The 24,175-nt window shown below is 41.5% G+C and overlaps 3 protein-coding genes across 3 annotated transcripts; all 3 read right to left on the bottom strand.

Annotated features, from left to right (window-relative positions):
- Nucleotides 1–439: 439 nt before the first annotated feature.
- Nucleotides 440–9,426, bottom strand: mep1a.2 (meprin A, alpha (PABA peptide hydrolase), tandem duplicate 2). The gene is made up of 14 exons (XM_064925148.1): nt 9,333–9,426; nt 9,202–9,226; nt 9,061–9,114; nt 8,885–8,925; nt 8,715–8,790; nt 8,507–8,624; nt 6,734–6,909; nt 6,253–6,474; nt 5,922–6,068; nt 4,070–4,285; nt 3,480–3,929; nt 3,066–3,242; nt 1,226–1,439; nt 440–728 (listed from the first exon to the last, which is right to left on the bottom strand). Exons 1-14 carry the CDS (start codon nt 9,393–9,395, stop codon nt 578–580), a joined length of 2,130 nt encoding a protein of 709 aa, XP_064781220.1. The 5' UTR covers nt 9,396–9,426; the 3' UTR covers nt 440–577.
- Nucleotides 9,427–11,596: 2,170 nt separating this feature from the next.
- Nucleotides 11,597–15,739, bottom strand: LOC135505911 (meprin A subunit alpha-like). The gene is made up of 14 exons (XM_064925153.1): nt 15,629–15,739; nt 15,516–15,540; nt 15,248–15,304; nt 15,103–15,143; nt 14,782–14,857; nt 14,537–14,654; nt 14,158–14,333; nt 13,847–14,068; nt 13,540–13,686; nt 13,150–13,365; nt 12,862–12,996; nt 12,428–12,754; nt 12,021–12,191; nt 11,597–11,926 (listed from the first exon to the last, which is right to left on the bottom strand). The coding sequence occupies exons 1-14, from the start codon at nt 15,689–15,691 to the stop codon at nt 11,859–11,861; spliced, it is 1,842 nt and encodes a 613-aa protein (XP_064781225.1). The 5' UTR covers nt 15,692–15,739; the 3' UTR covers nt 11,597–11,858.
- A 2,235-nt stretch (nt 15,740–17,974) lies between these two features.
- Nucleotides 17,975–23,717, bottom strand: mep1a.1 (meprin A, alpha (PABA peptide hydrolase), tandem duplicate 1). The gene is made up of 14 exons (XM_064925155.1): nt 22,123–23,717; nt 21,958–21,982; nt 21,815–21,859; nt 21,643–21,683; nt 21,437–21,512; nt 21,170–21,287; nt 20,765–20,940; nt 20,335–20,556; nt 19,965–20,111; nt 19,621–19,836; nt 19,057–19,521; nt 18,655–18,828; nt 18,362–18,439; nt 17,975–18,198 (listed from the first exon to the last, which is right to left on the bottom strand). Exons 1-13 carry the CDS (start codon nt 22,180–22,182, stop codon nt 18,390–18,392), a joined length of 1,815 nt encoding a protein of 604 aa, XP_064781227.1. The 5' UTR covers nt 22,183–23,717; the 3' UTR covers nt 17,975–18,198; nt 18,362–18,389.
- Between the last annotated feature and the right edge of the window lie 458 nt (nt 23,718–24,175).

Genomic DNA, 24,175 nt, shown 5'->3' with positions numbered 1-24,175 from the left:
TAACATGGATCTTCCGCAATCTGAATTAAATCTAGCCCTATGTTAATGTTTATTTTTTTACATTGTTATCTGTATGTGTGTGTGCTCTTGCAATCATCTAATAATCAATCAAATAAAGAAACATAAATCTCACAGAAGCAATTATTTCATTATTTCATTGAGGCTCCTGAGTGGTGCAGTGGTCTAAGGCACTGCATCTCAGTGCAAGAGGTGTCACTACAGTCCCTGGTTCGATTCCAGCCGTGATTGGTAGGCCGTCAATGTAAATAAGAATTTGTTCTGAACTGACTTGCCTAGTTAAATAAACAATTATTGAGCAAATTACAAGTGTCCAAACCTGACATAAACATAAGTAATTTCATAAATCATTTCACATACAGTGGAGAGTGAACTGGTCTATGAAAAGTCACTCCCTGCAATGAATTGATTGAATGCCAGCCATGGTCAAGGAGTTCTTATTGATTCAAAATAACAATTTCAAATGTACAATACACGTGGCAATCTATAATCACTGTTTCTTAGAGAGGCATTGGAATTGAGGTGGTACATAAGTATAGCTGTGACGCAGTATGGTGACTCAGTGAACTCTCCGGATGACTGAGAAGATGGCCAGAGTCAGCACGATCGTCCCTGCCGCTCCACCAATCAGAACGCCCAGAATGCGGCCATCGATATGTTGCTTCTCACACGTCTCACCAGCATAGTATGTGGCCTGGCCAGTGGCACACCTTAGTGAGAATAACAGCCATTATGAGTCAGTGATAACAGTGAATACACATACTCACTCCTTGTCTCCTATACCATATTGTACTGTGCTTTCATGGACACAAAAACCCTAGTAAAAATGCAGGGAGCATGTCAAAATGATAATGTACTGTATATTGCAAGTAGTGACTCAGATGTGATGTGCCCATGTCAAACTTCACAATTACAGAATCAGTCAACAAAGACAAAGATGTGTATGAAAAAACAGAAAAGGAAATTAGTGTATGGTTTGTCACACAGTAACTGCACTATCAATTCAGCATTATAGCGCAATTACTATGTAAAGATAATTTCAGATTGAGCCGAAATATGCAGCGTTTACCGTGAATGTAGTCTCCGTAAACGTGGGAACATTGTCTTTACATTTCAATCACGCTGCAGCACGAAATTTCCGAAATAAAGATTGAATTGAACCCTAGGTGTTGGTATGGGGTTGTGCAGGTCATACTTGTAAACACACCTGCACGTGGCTTTCCCATGTTTCTCAACCACACACACTCCCCCGTTGAGGCAGGGGTCGGGGCTACACGGGTCACTAGGGATGGCCCGTGCCTGTCTGTGTTTGGGACCGTCAGCCATCTCCTTCTCCTGTCTGGGGGTCTCCTCCTCTGGGAGGTCACCACTGGGACTCTTTGGCTGGACAGGGACCTCCATCTTCACCAGATGGGTCAAATCTGGAACACATCCACAACTAATACTTGTTTAGTGTTAGGAGAGAGAATGTGGTTGTTTTTGTTGTTTTGTGGTGTAATAATCCAACTGCTAAATTATTCAACTCTATTTTGTCTCTTGCTGTCAAGTGACCATGTCAATTGATTGCTTTGCACAGTTTTAGGGTGACGTGGGTTAGGTTAAATAGTAACAGTCAGAAACTGTTCAAATCATCACATAACAATATACACCTTAATCTACACTCAGTACTACATAATGACAACGCAAAACCACTGAAATATCACATTTACATAAGTATTCAGACCCTTTACTCAGTACTTTGTTGAAGCACCTTTGGAAGCGAATACATCCTCGAGACTTCTTGGGTATGACGCTACAAGCTTGGCACACCTGTACTTAGGAAGTTTCTCCCATTCTTCTCTGATGATCTTCTCTAGCTCTGTCAGGTTGAATGGGGAGTGTCGCTGCACAGCTATTTTCAGGCCTCTCCAGAGATGTTAGATCATGTTCAAGTCCAGGCTCTGGCTGAGCCACTCAAGAACATTCAGAGACTTGTCCCAAAGCCACTCCTGCGTTGTCTTGGCAGTGTGCTTAGGGTCGTTGTCCTGTTGGAAGGTGGACCTTTGCCCCAGTCGTATTTGCTCTGTTCATCTTTCCCTCGATCCTGACTAGTCTCTCAGTCCCTGCCGCTGAAAAACATCCCCACAGCATGATGCTGCCACCTCGATGCATCACCGTAATGATGGTGCCAGGTTTCCTCCAGACGTGACGCTTAGCATTCATGCTTCTAATGGTCTGAAAGTCTTTTAGGTGCCGTTTGTCAAACTCCAAGCAGGCTCTCATGTGCCAAGCCTGATTGGTGGAGTGCTGCAGAGATGGTTGTCCTTCTGGAAGTTTCTCTCATCACCACAGAGGACCTCTAGAGCTCTGTCAGAGTGACCATGGGGTTTTGGTCACCTCCCTGACCAAGGCCCTGCTCCGCAAATTTCTCAGTTTGGCTGGGCGGCCAGCTCTCGGAAGAGTCTTGGTGGTTCCAAATGTCTTCCATTTAAGAATGGCCACTGTGTTCTTGGTGACCTTCAATGATGCAGTAATTTTTTGGTACCCATCCCCAGATCCCCAGATCTGTGCATTGACATAATCCTGTCTCAGAGTTCTACAAACCATTCCTTCAACCTCATGGCTTGGTTTATGCTCTGACATGCACTTTCAACTGTGGGACCTTATATAGACAGGTGTGTGCCTTTGAATTTACCACAGGTGGACTTCAATCAAGTTGTAGAAACATCTCAAGGATGATCAATGGAAACAAGATGCACCTGAGCTCAATTTCAAGTCTCATAGTAAAGTGTCTGAATACTTCTATAACTAAGGTATTTCTGTTTTTGTTTTTTTACATTTGCAAAAATTTCTAAAAAACCTGCTTTCGCTTCGTCATTATGGGGTATTGTGTGTAGGTGGATGAGTAAAATGTTTTATGTAATCCATTTTAGAATAAGGCTGTAACGTAACAAAATGTGGAAAAAGTGTAGTGGGTCTGAATACTTTTTGAATGCACTGTATGTCTCGCTATTTTGTATGTAGTGCAAATAAACTGATGTTGTCAAGTTTGATGTACAGGCCCTCACCGTCAAAGTCGGCAACAATGATGAGATCATCGTTCTTGAGAAAGCTTCTCCTGTGCAACTGGTCATGAGAGAGGAACGTAGTCCATCCATACTCAGATCCTCTGTAGCAGTTGGAGCTCGCGTCCCACTCCGCCCCACTGGTGCTGGTGGGCTTGACCCAATATGGGTTAGTAGTATCTGGGGGGAAAAAACAGTTTAAGGTATTAACATGTTACAAAGACAATTATTTTACATGTATCAAAAGATTGCCTGGTGTGTACTTTTGATAGTATATTTTATGGTGGACTAAGATCATCAAGCGTATACAATTTCACAGCGAATCAGTAAATACTGAACAATACTGTGCCTGTTTGTATGCGATGCAAGACATATTTTATGTAAGGGACTCATAAGCATTTGATTACATTAACTGACCGGTGGTGAAGCTTCTGGTGGCAGACATCCTCAGCTTAGCGTCAGGGTCCTGGTCCATGGCAGTGACGGTGGCCTGCCTGTTGATCACTGGCCACTCCATCACACCATCGTTCTCCCCGCTGCATAGATGGAAGGTCACACCCACATAGTCAGGATATGTGCCGTCTCTTCCCTTGGGGTAGAGGCTGATCCCGTAAGCATAACCCTCAGCGCTGTAGAATGGCTTGCTCCTGATGCGCCCTCCGGCTGGAGTTATGGCGAGCAGGCCAGTGAAGTTCTGAATTCTCCAAACACCGCTGGGGCAGGTGGTTTCTGTTAATGTGATGTCATCGATCAAGATGGCCCCCTCTGCATTGTTGTTGGACCCTACCGTGCCCTGGAAGAAGTAGCGGAACCTCTCTTTGACCTTCAAGGTCACGTGGGCTACATTCCAGGAGTCATCTCCATCACCTGAGGAAATAAGACATCTGATCAGCTTCCTGATCACCTTCCAATAGTCCTGGAACACAGACACTATCAAAACTCCACAAACCATATGTGTAACATATTTATGTATTTTGTTGAAAGCGGAGTTATCCTGAATACAGTACCTGTGATGGTATGGACCTTCTTGACACTGCAGACATTTCCTGTCCCATCGTCTGTTCTGACCCACACAAACAGCCTGTCCCCGGGGGCCCCAACCATCTTGTAGAAGAACTGCAGACACTGCTCCTTCCTCTTAGGGTAGAGGATGCGTGACTCTAGAAGAGCGCTTTTCCCCACTGTCGCTTTAGATGTGTCAAACCTCATGAAATAGCCAGCATCTACAGAGAAGGTCATTGATACAGTACAAATACTTAACCAACCATATATGATTGCTAACATCAAGTGGAAGGATTGTCATGACTGTCCTGTGAGGATCCAAATTTATAGGGGGAGGAGGGAATTGGTGTGGGGGGGTTGACACCTCACACCCTGTTGTAAATTAAAGGAGAGGAGATCCAGTGTCTCCCTCTCCAAATTCACAAAGGAATGTGCTTTATCTCCAGAGACTTTTCCCACGGAAACTTTAACTCATTCAAAAGTGAATACTGGAACAATATTCCCAACAGAGAACTTGGGAATGGTGACATTTTTGGTTATTTTGTGATGTCATTAAACATGTTATAAAGGAAATACTTTAACTTGGAAAGTATACCCACTACATGTGCGAAATCTCCATTCAATACGTTGTGAAAATATGAACAATGATGAAAGTGTTTTTGTTAAGAGAACGATGTGATGTTAGAAATATAAGAGGAAATTGTTTCTATAACTTTGTACAAGTGAGTAGTCACTGCCCCTTGAGGGAGGTCAGAGAGCATGTCAGGCTCTCGAACAATCCCATTTTGAATGAACTGTATAAAACGAGGGCTTAAGAATTCACATATGAGAACAGAAAGGCGTCTCAAGTGGTTCGAACTCTGAAATCTCAACACGAGGTAGAGACGATAGTCACCCCCTAGACAATCACTGGTACAGCTGATCAGCTGTCCTAAGTAAAGTATCTAGAAAAGTGAACTTAAGCGGGACCATACTACTACTCTTCTTAATCTCATCCCCGAATGTATACCACCGACACTGCTGGCTAGCCTATATTCAAAGAGAAAGGTTCAGGAGCGAATGGAAAGTAGAATAAACTCTGTAGTTCTGTTCAGGACTATGCGACAAGTCAATGGATACTGGACAACGGCAGAGGACAACAGTAGAAGAGACAGGTGGGGACCCTTTTGGAGCGTGCTTCGGAAAGGCCCAAACAAAACCCCTTCCAAGTAGGCTTGGTTCCAACCGAGATTCCCGGCGAACCAAGGCATTTACACGTGAATGCATTCCTGATTTCTTACTCCAAACGGGCGGCGGTTCGTGTGCAAAGTATATGATTACTGTGAGAGTAGTTTCTAAATGTACCAAAGTGTTATGTCTCTGCCCCTCTCTCTCGCCCTCTCCATCTCCTTTGTAACAAGCTGCAATATTGTGACAGTCTGCTAGGGACCTGTTTCTAATGTATTGAGTGTGTATGTTTATCCTGTGTTATCATTTAGTTAGCTCGTAAATAAGTCAAATTTGTGTAGTACTGAATCATAAGTAAGGCTGAGGTTTTTGCAGATGCAGGAGGTTTTGACTGTTCAGAATGATGATATGATATGAGGGGTTGATTCATACATTGACTGTTTTATGGATGTGATAAGTAAAGGCCTTTTAGAGTTTAATTAAGGAGATGGTAACTAAATAAACAACCGCTCTCATGGTGGCCCAAATTTCTTATGCGTTAATTGTAACATTATTCATTCAATCGGGAAACACTTGAACGTAGTCAGTTGATTAGATGAATAACAGTCATCATATGAATGAAAGTAAAGTCACGACAGGATGAAGAATGTGAAAGATTTTGTCTGTGTGTGTAGGTAGTACTGTAGGAACCTCTGCAGCGGCCTGCCAGTGTGTGGTCTGGCTCCTCAGCGCTGCTCAGTGTCTGGACCCAGTCTGCCTCATCAGTCTCACCCTGGATCATACCACAGATGTTGATCAGCTCAAAGGAACACTGGTCCAGGAGAGTGTGTGTATTGGCTGCAACAACGGCAACTCTGTTAGCTGTTATTCATAATCATCATCATCAAATCTCTATCAGAATGGCAATGTCTAAGGCTGTGGTTGTTCATCATAATTTCCTTATGCTTTATTTGATGCTACTGAGCAAAGTTGATGGCTCTTGCAGTTTGATCATGTAGGTCATTCCATCTGGGTCACTTACTGCAGTCGTACAGGCGGTTCAGCCTGAGCAGGTCTACTGCGCTGAAGTCCAGACGCTGTCCGATGATCTCATTGAATGCTGGGATGGCTGTGGTGATGGTAGGGATGGTGGCGTTCTTGTTGAAAGACAATGGCCTGTAATGCATGACGGACTCATAGTCATATGGCGTGTTCAGGTCTGTGATGAAGTCGTCCTCATACTTGTTAAAGTTGTGCTCCTTTCCTGTAGATATGCAGGTTACAGAATGTGTTATTCAAAATTGTTAGACGCTTGTAAATCACTTTTCCAAGTAAGATTTGCACTTATTCTTGTGTGGAATGTGTTTTTTTTCTCTCCTATTTCTAGGTATTACTGTGCTGTTGGAGCTAAAAACACAAGCATTTTGCTCTACCTGTGATAACATCTGCAAATCTGTGTACACTTTGATACACAACTGATACTTGCATCTGCCACCGTCTGTGCTTAACTCCATCACACCCACCTTCTATGATTTGGTCCCACCAGATCTTGACGTAGTCGTCTCTGTCAGAGCGTGACTGCTCATGGTAGAAGCCCAGAGCGTGGAGGAGCTCGTGCTCCACGATGGCCTTGGTGTCACAGCGCGCCCCTATGGAGAGGTTCTGTCCTACCTTATCATCTCCTACAAATGACCAGCATCTGTGGCCGTCACAGACAGGATTACGCATTATGACACGAGAGTAAACACAAAATCAAATCAAATTTAAACAAATGTTATTCGTCACATACCGAGAAATGCTTACTTAATAGACCTTAATTATCCCTACGTGTCGATTCACACAATCCCCATCAAAATCTGTCAATTTAAGATCGAGATATCCGTTTGTTTTGCATTGGATGTTTCTCAATCCACCTCCCCAGATGTCGTGTTGAAAAGTGTTTGTCACACCATGAGACATCCCCCCAAAATCGGTCTTCTCACGAAAACGCCTGTAACATCTGAACTATTTTGCCTATTATATATCTATTATGACCCCCACAAGTGTCAGGGGACTCATCTGTCCAAACTGTTCCGGCTACAAACTAATGTGACCCCACTGTGGAAAGGGGAGATTCTCACGAAAACGATTGTGTCATGGGACTCGTTTGAAGGTAACTGGTACTAGTTTCAAAAAATGAATGGAAGTATGAAGGTAGTTTTCTGCCTACCCCCCAAAAGGGTTTAAATATGTGTATTAAAAAAACGCAATATTTCTGAGCTCCTAGATATATGACAGACACTTAAAAAAACAATTATGAATGTGTTTTTCAATGTGTTTCTATGGGCTATAGTAATAAAAGCCTAATGTAATATTTTATCAATCATTTTTTAATATATATTTTTTTGACCTGAAGGGGTTCTAAAATTCTAAATCAAATCGCTAAATGATCCATAAATGATCCCCTTAACCAAGAAGCCCTTAACCAACAATGAAGAGTTTTAAAAAAGTAAGTAAGAAAAATGTGCTAAAGGAAAAATAGGAACAATACAATGTTTCCTCATTTGTTCTGTGGAGAAAACTGATTTACAATCGTACAGCTTACTTTATATTTCACCATAACATTACTTTACTGTGGTCCACACAGAATATGTACCTCATCATAACAATGGTGACATGAAGGATAGTACTCAACAAAATGCTTTAGTATATTCTGTCACGTTCGTCGTATGAATCGGACCAAGGCGCAGAGTTGTTTGCGTACATTCTATATTTATTAAAAGAATGAACACTGAACAAACTAACAAAACAACAAAACAAACATGAAGCTAATATGAATAATGCAGACAGGCATCTAAACATAGAGCAAGAATCGACTAACACAAAAGGGAAAATGGCTACCTAAATATGATCCCCAATCAGAGACAACGATAAACAGCTGCCTCTGATTGGGAACCATATCAGGCCACCATAGACATACAAATAGCTAGACCTACAAAACCCCTAGACATACAAACACCTTAGACAATACAAAAACTAGCATACCCACCCTCGTCACACCCTGACCTAACCAAATATAAAGAAAACAGAGATATCTAAGGTCAGAGTGTGACATACAATATTCCTCGACTTTACACTAAAAGAGGCGTCACCGTTTATTACAGGTTTGGAATCGGTAGACGCATGTCATTTCCTTAGATAAGCATTTTCTAACCTGTGCTTTCCATATAACCTTGTATTTTATGCTTTGTAGTGACAGACGATCCATAAAGTTAACCAAGAGCTCATGACATTACAGTGTATTTGGCTGAACTCACCCACTCAGCTTTGTGAAGGAGATGTATGTGCTTTCTCCCTCATAGGGCTTGAAGTCCACACAGGATTTCAGGCGGTATGCTTCGAATGCCTGGTGAATAACACCTTTTGCATTCAGCTCTGAGGGCGTGAATATGAACTGGTTTTCAGAATGTTGTCAATGAATGTATTTCACACAGCATTGAGACATGGTTGGTAGAGCCTACATACCCAAAGAATCTGTCAAGATGTAAGGAATGGGAAACTTCCATCTTCTCGTTTCATCCAGGATTGCATTTCGCCTTGGCTGCAAAATCCATAAAATAAAAAAAATGAGGCTAACTGATTTATGTTTAGTCAACTATTACATAGAACAAGGCTGTGAAGAGAAGTGTACTTACATCACCTGCAATGTCTCCCTCAAAGAGATTTAGATCTGCTTCTGAAATATCAGGAAATAAACAAATCTATCACTCTCAGCAAAATAAATATTGCCAGATTTGTGAGATTATTGCACATATTATTATATAACTTCAGTAATGTTACAGTTTAACTGAGAGAGGGTAGAGAAAATTACCTGAATTGATATCAAGTATATCCTCTCGCAATTCACCTGCATCTGCATCACCACCTATTCATTCAACAGAGAAACCATTCTGTAAGAACACAGAGCATTATCACACATACACCCTTATGCACGAGACGATCTGGAACTTACCATAACGTGTCGGAACAGCTTGCACCTACAACAAAAAGAGACACTGCTTGACTCACAACATATAATTGATCAAATGTACAATTATTATAATTAAGTCAATTCCTTTCAATAACATAGGATGTGTGCCCTACCTTGAACACAACCAGAATTGCAATGAAAGTGGTGATCCTCCATGGCGCATTGACAGAGCCCATGTTTAATCTGGAGAAGTTGGATATGTGTTTATCTGCTATTGTAAACAGGCCAATAAAGTCAGAGTCTTGATGAAACTTTGATCTATACAGAAGTAGGATCTTAATTTGACCACCATTTTGTTGCTAAGAATTTTCTTGCACAGCAGGAATTGCAAAGCTATAAATAATGTATCCACTTTACAATATCAGACTTGATTTGCTCTAATGGAAATGTATCAATCCCTACATAAATGTCCATTAATAATAATCCACATAATAATTCACATTTGCTGTTGCTGGAGGATTATTTTCCTGTTGTAACAAACCTGCTCAAATTAAGATCCTACATCTGTGTATAATGACTGTAATGAGTAACGTGAACTTAACACATGACCATCACATCTCTCTCTCTCACTTTGCCGTTCAGTCAAATGTGTCTTGTCATATCATTATCTTCAATGATCTTATCTTGTAACCTTGGCAGATAAATATGTTATTGTGTTTTGGTACTATGTCAGCAACAGTTTCAAACATGATTTAGTATTTTCGATTGAGTTTCTGACATGCACTTTTAGCATGCAGGTTTAAGTTTCTTAAGTTTAAACCTATTTCAAAATGATTTTAATATAAAACAAATAGTGTATTAATCACAGTTGTGTTTTCTCCAGGTTTATGTATTTACTGGTCTTCATTTGTCCTGAGCTACATGGTGTTATTAAAGACAGGCAGAGTGGGTAATAGTGTGTCAGTGTGTTTGAACATACAGTGAGCTCCAAAAGTTTGAACTTATGTAACAGTATAGCTTCCATCCTTCTCCTCACCCCTACCTGGGCTCGAACCAGGGACATTCTGCACACATTGACAACAGCCACCCTCGAAGCATCATTACCCATTGTCCCACAAAAGCCACGGCTCTTGTAGAGCAAGGGGAACAACTACTTCAAGGTCTCATAGCGAGTGACGTCACCGATTGAAACGCTATTAGCACGCACCCCACTAACTAGCTAGCTAGTGAGTTAGGGAACGTGATATATATTTTTAATGGCGCTGTACTCTGTAACTTTTGGATATGAAATGATACAATGACAATAAGGTTAAAGTGCAGACCGTTAGCTTTAATTTGAGGGTATTTCCATCCCTATCGAATAAATCGTTAAGAGATACAGCACAATTTGTACATAGTCCCGTTTTAGGGTACCAAAAGTATTAGGACAAATTCACTTATGTGTATTAAAGTAGTAAAAAACGATGTATTTGGTCCCATATTCATAGCACGTAACAACTACATCAAGCTTGTGACTATACAAATTTGTTGGATGCATTTGCTGTTTATTTTGGTTGTGTTTCAGATTATTTTGTGCCCAAAAGAAAGGAATGGTAAATAATGTAATGTGCCATTTTTTAGTTAATTATATTGTAAATAAGAATTGAATATGTTTATAAACACTTCTACCTTAATGTGGATGCTACCATGATTACGGATAATCCTGAATGAATCGTGAATAATGGTGAGTGAGAAAGTTACAGATGCACAAATATCATACCCCCAAGACATGCTAACCTCTCACCATTACAATAACAGGGGAGGTTAGCATTTTGGGGGTGTATGACATTTGTGCATCTGTAACTTTCTCACTTATCATTATTCACGATTCATTCAGATTAAAGCTGACAGTCTGTATATATTATTATATTGTTATTTACAGTATGTCATCAATACTAATCATGGAAATTGATTCAAAATTATTGATATTATACTAATAAATCATATGTAATTTCGATAATGTAGATAATGAAAAAATGCTGGCAATTTTCTTTAATTATTAATTACCTATTTATTTCTTGTTCTTGTACATTTGTTGCAGCCCTCCCATATATGCAACATTTGTATTTAGATTTTTTGTTAGGATGACAGAAATGAAAGTATAGAAATGTGCCCTTAAATCAAAATAGGATAGGAGAGAACAATGTGGTGTCGTGTTTACATGTGGTGTTTTTTGTTGTTGTTGTTTATTTAGTGTTGTAAAAAATAATTGAGTCTGCACTTTAACCTCACAATCATTGTATCATTTAAAATCCAGTACAGAGCTAAAGCAACAACAAAATGTGTCACTGTCCCAATACTTTTGGAGCACACTGTACATCCTTATATTTTATTCTGGATATGGATGGCAGAGCAAATGGTGGTTAACTGGTGAACAGACTAATGTTGGAGACAATACTTTGAATAGTTTGATTTTAATCCGTTCAAAGCTGCATGGAGGTGCATTTCACAGGCTACAAATAAACAAACCAGTATCCAGATGGAGGCCACAGACAGATTGTCAAGACAGTGTTTAACATTACAATTGACACATTTACTTGTATAGGCCTGCCAATGTTTACTTCCTCTGCCTTTCTGTGAACATTTGAAATAAAAAGAAAAGTGAACATTGACATTGAAAAATGCATGAAGTCTGCGTCTGACAGTTGTTCTGGACAGCCTCAGTCCTGACTCCGGAGCTGAACTGGAGACTTAATTGGAACTTCACTTTTGATCAGCGGAGTTAGATCTGGAAATACAAAACAACAGGGGACATGTTTAACACAGTTTCAAGTGGTCCCCAAAAAAATCTCAGAGCCCTTTGAAAGTAGAGTCAGGCGCACCTTCAAACTCAACGAAGAGAATGAGGTCATCATTCTTCAGGTAGCTCCTACTATTGAGGTGGTAGTGGGAGAAGTAGGCGTTCCAGCCCCAGGTCCAGCCATGATAACAGTCACAGGACGGGTCGTACGTCCCCATCTTGGACGGGTTATCCCAGTACAATATGTTGGAGTCTGAAAGAGTGTTATAAATAAGCAGATAATCTGCATATAGATTATGTGAAGGCAATTGATTTCCATGTCCTGATTTATATTGATGTATAGATGTCTTGTTATGCTGACTCATAAAAATGTTGGTAATGCTATGACGATTGTTTAACCTAAAATCTTTAATAGCCACAATAATCTGAGTGTGAGGGAAAAAAAAATGTTTATGTGCCCCTTTGAACCAACATTAGCCTGCCCCATACCTGGGATGAGATGAGTGGGACTGGTGGTGAAGCTGTAGGAGAAGGACTGCCTCTGCCTGACGTCAGAGTCCTGGTCCAGCAGTGTGATGGTAACCTGTCTGTTCCCTGCCGGCCACTCCAGGGCCTGGTCGTTCTCCCCGGTGCTCAGGTGGAAGAAGGCCCCAATGTACCCATCGTAGTAGGAGTTGGGTAGCAGCTGGATGCCAAAGGCGTAGCCCTCGGGGCTGTAGAAACGTGGGCTCTGGATGTACTCTCCTGTGGCGTAACTCTTCATGTACTCGCTGAAGTTCTTGATACGCCATGTTCCACTGGGGCAGCGTGTCTCCGCTAATAAGAATAAGAATAAAGACAATAAAAACTTCATTCACAAAGCACCTGTCATACACATCGAAGGGTTTTACAGTTACTTAAAATGTTAAGACAGAGTACCGTACCTAGGGTGATGTCATCCACCTGGATCCCCCCCAAGGAGTTGGCTGGGTCGCCCCTGATCCCCTGGAAGGCATAGCGGAACTTGGAGTCCATTGTCAAAGGAACGTGGGCAATCTTCCAGGAGTGGTCGTCATCACCTGTGAAAACAGATGCAGGGTAATGATCATTTTTAAGGTTGAACATTTTCAAACAGTACCTGTTGAAGCTATATTATGATGCTACAACGCATAGCACAGCCATGGTTTATCAGATTATTGAGCATGGCTGTTCACCAGTTTTCTCAAGCCTACCTATGAAATTCCCAGCTGCAGTAGGGGATAAGACTTTGCCTTTAGCATCCTCTTTCCTGGTCCAGACCACCAGCTTGTCCTTGGAGCTTCCAGTCATCTTGTAGAAGAACTGCAAACACTGCAGATTCCTCTTGGGGTGCAGGACCCTGGATTCCAGAAAGGCTGAGTCACCTGCCCGGCCGGTGTCGGTGTAGAAGTTCATGAAGAATCCTGCGTCTACACAGATCACAAACAAGATGTTATCATAGATGTGTTATGGTAAAATAGTCATGAATGCCATTCAGAATGGTTGATAGACCTGTGTCCACCCTTGTGATGTGTAGGGGCAGGAGTTTTTTTCTGGACAATGTCAGGGATCCTGACCCTAGTATTACTGTATGTTAACCCTACCTTTGCACTGGCCAATGAGAGTGTGGTCATGAGACCCTGGCTGGCTCATGGTGCGTACCCAGTCACCATCATCGTTACGGTTCTGGATCATCCCACAGGTGTTGACGGTCTCAAAGGCACACTGGTCCAACAAGGTCAGAGAGGAGGCTACAGGACAGACATCATACACAAGCACACTAAGCAAACTTAATCAGTTAAACACAACATAAGTTATACACAACATCAGAAGTTTTCTCTGGTCAAATCAAATGATAAGGAAAAAAGTGATTGTCCTCCTGATCAATTGACCTGATCAGGAAAAACTCACAGCAGTTATACATCCTGTTGAGCCTCAGTAGATCCAGGCTGCTGAAGTCATTGTACTGGCCCAGCACTTTGGTCATCTCTGGGTCCTTGGCTGTGATGGTTGGATACCGTGGGTCTTTGTTAAAGGAATATGGACCGTAATGCATGATAGACTCGTAGTCGTATGGCGTGTTCTGGTCGGTGATGAAATCATCAGCGTATTTATCAAAATTGTGGTCCATACCTGTAGAATGTACATACAAAGGTTGTGGTAAGTTTTACAATAAGGCTGGCCTGCAAAAATGTTTTGGGTGTTGAGCTCTTGAACCTTACCAGGCAGGACTTGGTCCCACCAGATGTCCACATAGTCATCTCGGTCGGTGCGGGACTGTTCATGGTAAAAGCCCAGGGCGTGGAGGAGCTCATGCATTATGGTGCCTTTGTAGTCACAGGATGGGCCCAATGACAGCTGTTGCCCTGTCTGTAGGTCTCCGACCATAGACCAGCACCTGCAACAATTCCGTGATGCCACAGCAGTGAATTATCTCTTGAACACGAGAGACCAATCTTATCCACATAGTGCCAGTGTGGGTGCAGACCTTTGTTCCAGCCAAGCAGTAATGCACAAGATTCAACTCAGGCTGTTAAAACTGTGATCATTAGCAGAATGGAGTGGAGGAGCAGACTCGTATATCAGAAAAACAAACTATACCCATCTAGCTTTTCAAATTTGATAAAGCTCTTCTCTCCTTCATAGGGTTTGAAATCCACACAGGATTTCAGCCGATACATCTCAAAGGCCTGGAAAATGACCCCCTTGGCATTCAGGTCTGAAATAAAAACAAGGGATTAACAGACTAGAAATATTATAATCTGTATGTGTATTGATTATAATGGTATTGGTAGCAATGCCCATAGTTCAGTATTCTTTAATCATGGTTTATCACCAGTTTTTACCAAGGCTGTCAGCCAGTATGTAAGGGATGGGGAATTTCCACCTGCAGGCTGGATCCACAAGGGCATTGCGTCCAGGCTGGTAGAGTGATATAACTTTTATTACAACACTTAATTATTGATTGCACCGGAAGTACTATCGTTGTCTTTATTGAAATCACATCAATCAAAATCTAGATAGGTAAAAGGTCAAAGTTTCATTTATAGAGTGCGGGCTATTTACCACACTTCTTTTTTTTATTGAAAGCCCTATTTTTTCTTCTAAGTCAAAAGATAGCAAACATACTTGCAGACAATGAGAGGTTTAGCACAGTACTAACTTACATTCAATGCAATGTCGCCCTCAACAACAGGGGTCTTCAATCCTATGGAAAATCAAAGATTATAGACATGGGAGATAGTTTTAAAACACCACAAAATATAATAGCAAATACATACACTGTATACCAGTACGCACAAAGAAAGTTACCTGAGTTGACGAAGGGGATGTCTCGTCGTATCACCTCATCAGCATCAATGGCAAAGGCTACAGTAAGATCCACAATGTTAGACAATGAATGCATTTTCATTTGGCTATAAACACATTTGAACACTTTTTCTTAGACCTGTCTTGGAAGTACAAATATGTCTTGTTATGTAAAATAACTCACCAATGTGACATGAGCACCATTCGGGTGCATTACAAATGTATACATACGATATGATTAATAATAGGTTAAATAAAATATAGTTCTCACATTTCTCCTTTGACATCCGCCTGATCTGTGAGGTGAGATGAGAATGTTGTTTTCAAAATCACGCATTCATGGCAAATGTATTAGATAGAGAGAGAGAGAGAGAGAGATCTTACCGTGAATGCAGAGGACGGAGACAGCAGCAGTCCCAGACAGCACAAGACCCCCAGTAGTGACATTTTGGAGAGGTTGACCACAGACCTGATACCACAGCACTAATTAAAGCCCTTTAAATACTCTTAATACAGCAAGCTGGAAGGGAACTTTGACCCACAGGTGATCATGTTACATATCAAAACATTAAAAATACAGCACCAATACTTTATTGTTGTGTGGAAACTGTCTTGTCAGGTTCAGTGGAAAGTTTTGGTTAATAATCAGATATGGCCATTAAAGTGATAAGTGTTGATAAGTGTGTTCAAGAGTGCAATAGTGGGGTTTTGAGTTCTGCTAGCGTCCATTGGCAACAACATAGTAATTACACTGAACCACAATATAAACGCAACAGATTTTAGTTAATTTAAGGAAATCAATCAATTGAAATAAATTGTTGGTCACAGATACCTTAAAAGAAGGTAGGGAAGGGGATCAGAAAACCAGTCAGTATCTGGTGTGACCACCAAATGGTGTTGTGTAACCATTTGTGACCACCATTTGCCTCATGTAGCATGACACAGCTCCTTTGCATAGAGTTGATCAGGCTGTTGATCGTTGGCCTGTGGAATGTTGTCCCACTTCTTTTCAATGGCTGTGTGAAGTTGCTGTATATTGGCTTGAACTGGAACACATTGTTGTATTTGTCGACCAAGAGCAGCCCAAACATGACATGTCTGGTGAGTATGCAGGCCATGGATGAACTGGGACATTTTCAGCTTCCAGGAATATGCTACAGATCCTTGGGACATGGGGCTGTGTATTATCATGCTGAAACATTTTTTAATTTGACCTTTATTGAACTAGGCAAGTCAGTTACGAACAAATTATTATTTTCAATGACGGCCTAGGAACAGTGGGTTAACAGAACGACAGATTTGTAGCTTGTCAGCTCAGGGATTTGAACATGCAACCTTGCGGTTACTAGTCCAACACTCTAACCACTAGGCTACCCTGCCGCCCCTAACATGAGGTGATGAGGCGGCAGATGAATGCAACGACAATGGGACTCAGGATTTTGTCATGGTATCTCTGTGCATTCAAATTGCAATCGATAAAATGCAGTTGTGTTCATTGTCCATTGCTTACGCCTGATCATACCCTAACCTGACCACCACCATGGGGCACGCTGTTAACAATGTTGACATCAGAAAACTGCTTGCACACACAACACCATACATGCTGTCTGCCATCTGCCCGGTACAGTTGAAACAGGGACTCAAGAGATGGTTTCTGACAGCTTGTGCAGAAATCATTCACTTGTGCAAACCCTCAGTTTCATCAGTTGTCTGGGTGGCTGGTCTCAGATTATCCCGCAGGTGAAGAAGCCAGATGTGGAGGTCCTGGGCTGGCAGGGTTACACTTAATCTGCGGTTGTGTGGCCGGTTGGAAATACTGCCAAATTCTCTAAAACAACATTGGAGGTGGCTTATGGTAGAGAAATTCAAATTAAATTATCTGGTAACAGCTCTGGTGAACATTCCTGTAGTCAGCATGCCAATTGCACTCTCCCTCAAAACTTGAGATATTTGTTGCATTGTGTTGTGTAACAAAACTGCACATTTTAGAGTGCCCTTTTATTATCCCCAGCACAAGGTACAACTGTGTAATGATCATGCTGTTTAATCAGCTTCTTGATATGCCACACCTGTCAGGTGGATGGTTTATCTTGGCAAAGGAGAAATGCTCACTAACAGGGATGTAAACACATTTGTGCACAACATATTATAGAAATAAGCTTTTTTTGCATATGGAACATTTCTGGGATCTTTTATTTCAGCTAATGAAACATGGGACCAACACATTAAGTTTATATTTTTTGTTCAGTATATATTTCTATGGGTAATATAACACACTATTTTTTTATTTTACTAGGCAAGTCAGGTAAGAACAAATTCTTATTTTCAATGACGGCCTAGGAACAGTGGGTTAACTGCCTGTTCAGGGGCGGAACGACAGATTAATACCTTGTCAGCTCTGGGGTTTGAACTTGCAACCTTCCGGTTACTCGTCCAACGCTCTAACCACTAGGCTACCCTATGGTAACAATGCAAACATATTTTAGATTATGAATATGATGATTGAAGTGTGTGAGATAAAATCTATTACAAAATGAACATTTTGAGATACTAAAAGTTAATCATAATATTCCCCTGTGATTTAAGGGACATATAAAGGAGCCATGATCCTCATACGTATATAAAAATATATATATTTTACTGTGATCATATCTACGAAGTGTTATGTGATATTGATTTTTATTCCATAACAAAAAAATCCTGTGCAACAGAAAAAAACATAATGAAGCATTTATTTGAAGACTCAAACTTTAATGAAAGAATTTGTGAATAAGAATGTTTGAACAGTAAAAACAAATAACATTTCAAGAGTTTTTAGTGATTTTATAAAGTTTTCAACCAATCAAAATTTCTACAAAATAATTTATAATTACTCACAACATTAGTTTAGATAAATTGTGCTGTTATTTTCTGTACTCTTCTTGAGTCTGTCCAAATCCTCAGGGCTGCCGGTTCTGCCAAAATATCAAATACAAAGACACGAAAAACTAAATTGGAACAATATTAATGAAAATACAAATGTCAGTCTACTTTAAAAAGTGACTCTCGGAAATATCTCACAAAATCCCCAGCACAAAAATAAAATACATTTGAAAGAATTTAAAATAAACAGCTTACCTCCCCTCGGTGGCAGTAAAATACGTCCTCACTCCTTTGGGTTGATGGGAACCTCAGTTTTTATCAGAGATGTTATGTCTATAGAGACATTAAAAGCAGTGTGGCCATTCAATCAGCTGACCTCAAAGTCTAACAAGCTCCTTTATTGCTCTGGCTATCGCAAAGCATTGCAGAAAGTCAAATCCTGATTTCTGACAGTGATGTAAAACAAATGAGTGTTGTAATAGTGTGTGATCTGACCAGTAATGATTTTTGTAACCTTTATTTAACTTGATTTAATAACAAATTCTTACCTTCAAAGTCGATAAAGATGATGAGATCATCATTTTTCAGGTAGTTCCGTCGTCGCAAGTCGAAATGCTTGATCATGTTGCGCCATCCCCGCGACTCTCCCCTGTAGCACTCACACCCTGGATCGTAGGTCCCCACATTAGTTGGATTGTCCCACCACAGCTCCCCATCTGGAGCTGGAGAACACAGAAACATACTGTATATCATTAGACTATTAAATCACATTATAGCTGTTTCATTGCCGTCGTAATCTGACCAGATTTTGGGCCAGATATAACAAACAAAGCCTTTCCTGATTTATCCAGATATAATTCAGTTAAGCAAAGAGAAAATAATTTAAGGTAAAGTGTACATGAAGACAAATCTAACCTAAAGTGTATTCTCTAAACACAGTAATGACGTACTCTTAATCAGGTCTGTAGTCAGACTGCGAGCAGACGACATCCTCAATTGAATGTCAGGATCCTGGTCCATGACGACGATTTTAGCCTGCCTATTCAGGGCCGGCCACTGCATGACCACGTCATTCTCCCCGCTGGCCAGGTGGAAGTACATCCCAGTGTAGCCACCCGTGTGGTCACTGTAGTCAGAGACGGGACGCACACGTACACCGTAACGATAGCCCTCTGGGCTGTAGAAGACTGGACTGTCCATGACGGTGGTATTGTTTGCAGTGTTGAGGATTCCGGTGAAGTTCTTGATCTGCCAGACAGCGTTGGGACAGCGAGTCTCAGTCAGGCTGATGTCATCAATGAAGATTCCTCCATTGGTTGTAGATGGATCTCCTCGGACACCTTGGAAAGCATAGCGGAACTTCTCTTCGATCTCCATGGAGACGTGGACAATCCTCCATGTGTGGTCGGCATCTCCTAGTTTACATATCGAAATGAAATCATGCAGTAACAAAGTTTCAACCAAAGAGGATAAACAATACATACATCAGTGATTGTATATATGAAAATGAATACCCCAGATGGTGTGTATTTTCTTCAGTTTGCGAACTGTCCCAGTCCCATCGTCAATCTTCACCCAAATCACAAGTCTGTCCTTTGGTCCGCCTGTCATCTTGTAGAAAAACTGCAGACACTGCAGGTGTCTCTTGGGGTACAGGATGCGAGACTCTAGCAGAGCTGACTCGTCCTCCTTCCCAGTCTTAGTGTTGAAGTGCATGTAGTAACCTGCATCTAAAAGACCACAAAGATATCACACATACAATATGCTAGAGCTCTTCACTCTAATGGTTAGGATTGGGGGTATGATAATCTACTCCTAGAAGTGGTTGATCTGAGGTGATGTATTGTTGAACTCTGACCTCTGCATTGGCCAATGAGAGTGTGATCCTCATTCCCAGTGCTGCTCTTGGTGTGGACCCAATCTGCATCATCAGTGGGGCTCTGAATCATCCCACAGATGTTGTTGTACTCAAAGGAACACTGGTCCAGGAGAGTGAGAGGGGAGGCTGGCAACGGAGGAGGGGCATATCTTAGTCGACACGTGGATCACAATGAAGCAACTATAATTTGATCATCTCATCTGACACTAGAACATTTTAACTTGACAAAAACTGAGAGGTGATTAGCTTGTTCTTAAAACGAGTAGTTTGCATTTTCCTACACTGCTGCCACACAGCTGTGTCAGGACAAATAGGTAACACTCTCTGTCATATGTCTCACAACACTTACAGCAGTTATACATCCTGTTCAACCTCAGCATGTCCAGTTTGCTGAAGTCCAAGTACTGGCCAATGATGTTGTTGAATTCTGGGATGTTGGTGGTGATTGTGGGAATGTTGGGGTCCACGTTGAAGGAGTATGGCCGGTAGTGCATGACAGACTCATAATCGTAAGGAGTGTTCTGGTCAGTGATGAAGGAATCATCGTATTTGTTGAAATTATGTTCCAGCCCTGCAAGAAAGGTTAAAAAACATGTTATACTAAAATGTTCCCACTTAACTAATAATGGTATTGCATCTAGACAGTCACATGTTGTGAATAGTGCTAGGCTGAATAGTGTTAGTTCTGGGCAGTAACAAAACCCTCCACCTGGCCCTTTGTGGCCAGGATCCACTACCCTTGCTGTCTCTCATCAACCAGAGGGCTGACTGATACTGACCTGGAGTGACCTGGTCCAGCCAGATCTTGACATAGTCGTCTCTGTCCTGGCGAGACTGCTCATGGTAGAAGCCCAAAGCGTGGAGGAGCTCGTGTTCGATCACAGCCTTGTGGTCACAGCCATCGCCCAGGGACAGGATCTGTCCATTCTGCTGGTCCCCAACGCTGGAGAAACAGCTGGCAAACACAGTTCAACGTTGAGTTATATGGATGTGTGAGGGCAGACATGTTTAAAGTCGAATGTTAAAACGTTGCAGCAGTTACGCAAGAAGGCAATTGTTTTGCGTAACAAATTGACTGAGATTTGTTCATTTAGTCTGTCCTGGTGAATGCATGCATGAAAGCTATAGAGCGTTCTGTGTAAAAGCAATGGCCATTGGACAATATGTACACTGTCAGCTCATACCCGCCTCTCTTTTCAAACTTGATGTATGTCTTCTCGCCTTCGTAGGGCTTGAAGTCTATGCAAGATTTCAGACGATACATTTCAAATGCCTGATGGACACAACCTTTGGCATTCAAATCTGAAAGACAAGGAAGAACAAAGCTAAGACATTACAAGTGGCTTACAGTGTAATAAATTGCTAATATGCCTTGTATGCTGTGTTGCATGTAAATAAATGAATTCAAGTCATTTTAGTTGGACTCTATATCAAATTCAACTTGCACTTACCCAAGTCATCTGACAGAATGTAGGGTATGGGAAACTTCCATCTGTATTTAGTGTCAATCAAGGCATTGCGTCCTGGCTGTTAAAAGGAAGAAAAAGAGTAATGTACTAATTGGATTGAATCTTTCTGGACTCAGGGAAGACATTATAATGATTATCAAATGACAATCTGGGTTTTTTTATAGCAAAATAGCGCCATTGGTTCTTGCCAGAATGAGCATATCTCCTTCAACCAAGTCTTCTTCTGCTCCTGTCAGGCCAAATAGAATTTGAAAACAATGAATTGAACATTTGATCACCATTCATGTCATGAATATCAAACATGACATGTTTAATCAAAATGACCACATACAAGCATCCTGTTAAGTTCCTCAAACTCACCCAAGTTAAGTAAGGGGTTATCATCTTCACCGTTTCCGTATACCTCTGCAAATAAAAAAGCATGGCTCAGATCAAGACATGCAGGTAGAATCATTTTGATGTATTTGGAATTGACTTTATGGTAAGATATTTGGTTGACATACCATGCACACGAGATGACAGAGGAATCTGTCCCCCCAAAGAGAAACAAATATTTAGCAAATAATAAAGATGCTAGAATTTCAATTCCACTATTCCTTTAAGCACTACCTTTACATGTCTAGTAGTCATCTTCACAATCATAATTCAAATGTATTGACTGTACTTACAGTGTATGAACTGGATAGCGCAACCAGCCCTGTCAAGAAGAGAAGTGTCTGCATGGACATGATGAATATGGCTAGACTAGAGTTTCTGCTTTGGTTTAAGTGTCCAAGTGAACCAGAGGACCTTTAGCCCTTGATAAAGTTTATGTCTGCTATGGTAAATAGTAACTGGGGGCCTTGAATCTACAGTGCTGCTGATATGTGGGATGTTATAAAACCAGTTCAGAGTGCCTTCCCAAACAACTCAGGGAAAACGAATGAGAGACAACACTCATTGGCTTGGGGGGAATAACAATTTTTTATATGACAATCAGTGAGACTGCCACCACCTGGTAAGTATTGAAAACTACCCCGCTCTGCGTATGTGTTAAAAACAAATACTGACTTGTGTTGGTGCTTATTCTAAAAAAGCATGCAAAACAGAGTCAAAGCTGGCTAGTGAGATCTTCCCTCCCCGGATTTGCCAATGATTTGCATTAATGGTTCACCTTGCTGGGAGCATCACCATTGCCAATGGTTTCCATGTCTGCCCGGAGGGAAGGGTGTAGTGTTTCATTATTCTGAGCATTTGGGAGAATTGCTTGCAGACACAGCAATCAATTCAGGCCCTCAAATATATAAAGTATTTATTTGTTAACAATTGACCTTGCAATCACCATAAACAACAGGCATAGTATCAAACGGAGTATAGAAACATAATTGGTAACACGACAAAATGTAGACTTATGCTTTACAAAACACGGTAAACAGAATCGAGGAAAGGAGGGAGAGACGCTCTCGGATGCGGTGCAACCAGCGTGTTTCTCCACACATCGCGCCGACAGAAACAAACACCTTTCTGGTAAGAAGAGTGGTGGGGGCGTATGCCTTATGGCTAACGAGATGTGGTGTGATCACAGAAACATACAGGAACTCAAATCCTTCTGTTCACCTGATTTAGAATTCCTCACAATCAAATGTAGACCGCATTATCTACCAAGAGAATTCTCTTCGATTATAATCACAGCCGTATATATTCCCCCCCAAGCAGACACATCGATGGCTCTGAACGAACTATTTGACTCTTTGCAAACTGGAATCCACACATCCTGAGGCTGCATTCATTGTTGCTGGGGATTTTAACAAGGCTAATCTGAAAACAAGACTCCCTAAAAAGTATCAGCATATCGATTGCGCCACCAGGGCTGGCAAAACCTTGGATCACTGTTATTCTAACTTCCGCAACGCATAAGGCCCTGCCCCGCCCCCCTTTCGGAAAAGCTGACCACGACTCCATTTTGCTGATCCCTGCCTACAGACAAAAACTAAAACAAGAAGCTCCCACGCTGAGGTCTGTCCACTGCTGGTCTGACCATGCTGATTCCACACTCCAAGACTGCTTCCATCACGTGGACTGGGACATGTTTCGTATTGCGTCAGGCAACAACATTGACGAATACGCTGATTCGGTGTGCGAGTTCATTAGAACGTGCGTTGAAGATGTCGTTCCCATAGCAACGATTAAAACATTCCCTAACCAGAAACCGTGGATTAACGTGTGAAACTGAAAGCGCGAACCACTGCTTTTAATCAGAGCAAGGTGACTGGTAACATGACTGAATACAAACAGTGCAGCTATTCCCTCCGTAAGGCTATCAAACAAGCTAAGCATCAGTATAGAGACAAAGTAGAATCTCAATTCAACGGCTCAGACACAAGAGGTATGTGGCAGGGTCTACAGTCAATCACGGACTACAAGAAGAAATCCAGCCCAGTCATGGACCAGGATGTCTTGCTCCCAGGCAGACTAAATAACTTTTTTGCCCACTTTGAGGACAATACAGTGCCACTGACACGGCCTGCAACGGAAACATGCGGTCTCTCCTTCACTGCAGCCAAGGTGAGTAAAACATTTAAACGTGTTAACCCTCGCAAGGCTGCAGGCCCAGACGGCATCCCCAGCCGCGCCCTCAGAGTATGCGCAGACCAGCTGGCTGGTGTGTTTACGGACATATTCAATCAATCCCTATACCAGTCTGCTGTTCCCACATGCTTCAAGAGGGCCACCATTGTTCCG

The sequence above is a fragment of the Oncorhynchus masou genome, chromosome 19 (genome assembly GCF_036934945.1).
Source record: "Oncorhynchus masou masou isolate Uvic2021 chromosome 19, UVic_Omas_1.1, whole genome shotgun sequence".
NCBI classification, from domain to species: Eukaryota; Metazoa; Chordata; class Actinopteri; order Salmoniformes; family Salmonidae; genus Oncorhynchus; species Oncorhynchus masou.
Note: the sequence above shows the minus strand (reverse complement) of the source record. Positions and strands in the feature narration are given on the sequence as shown.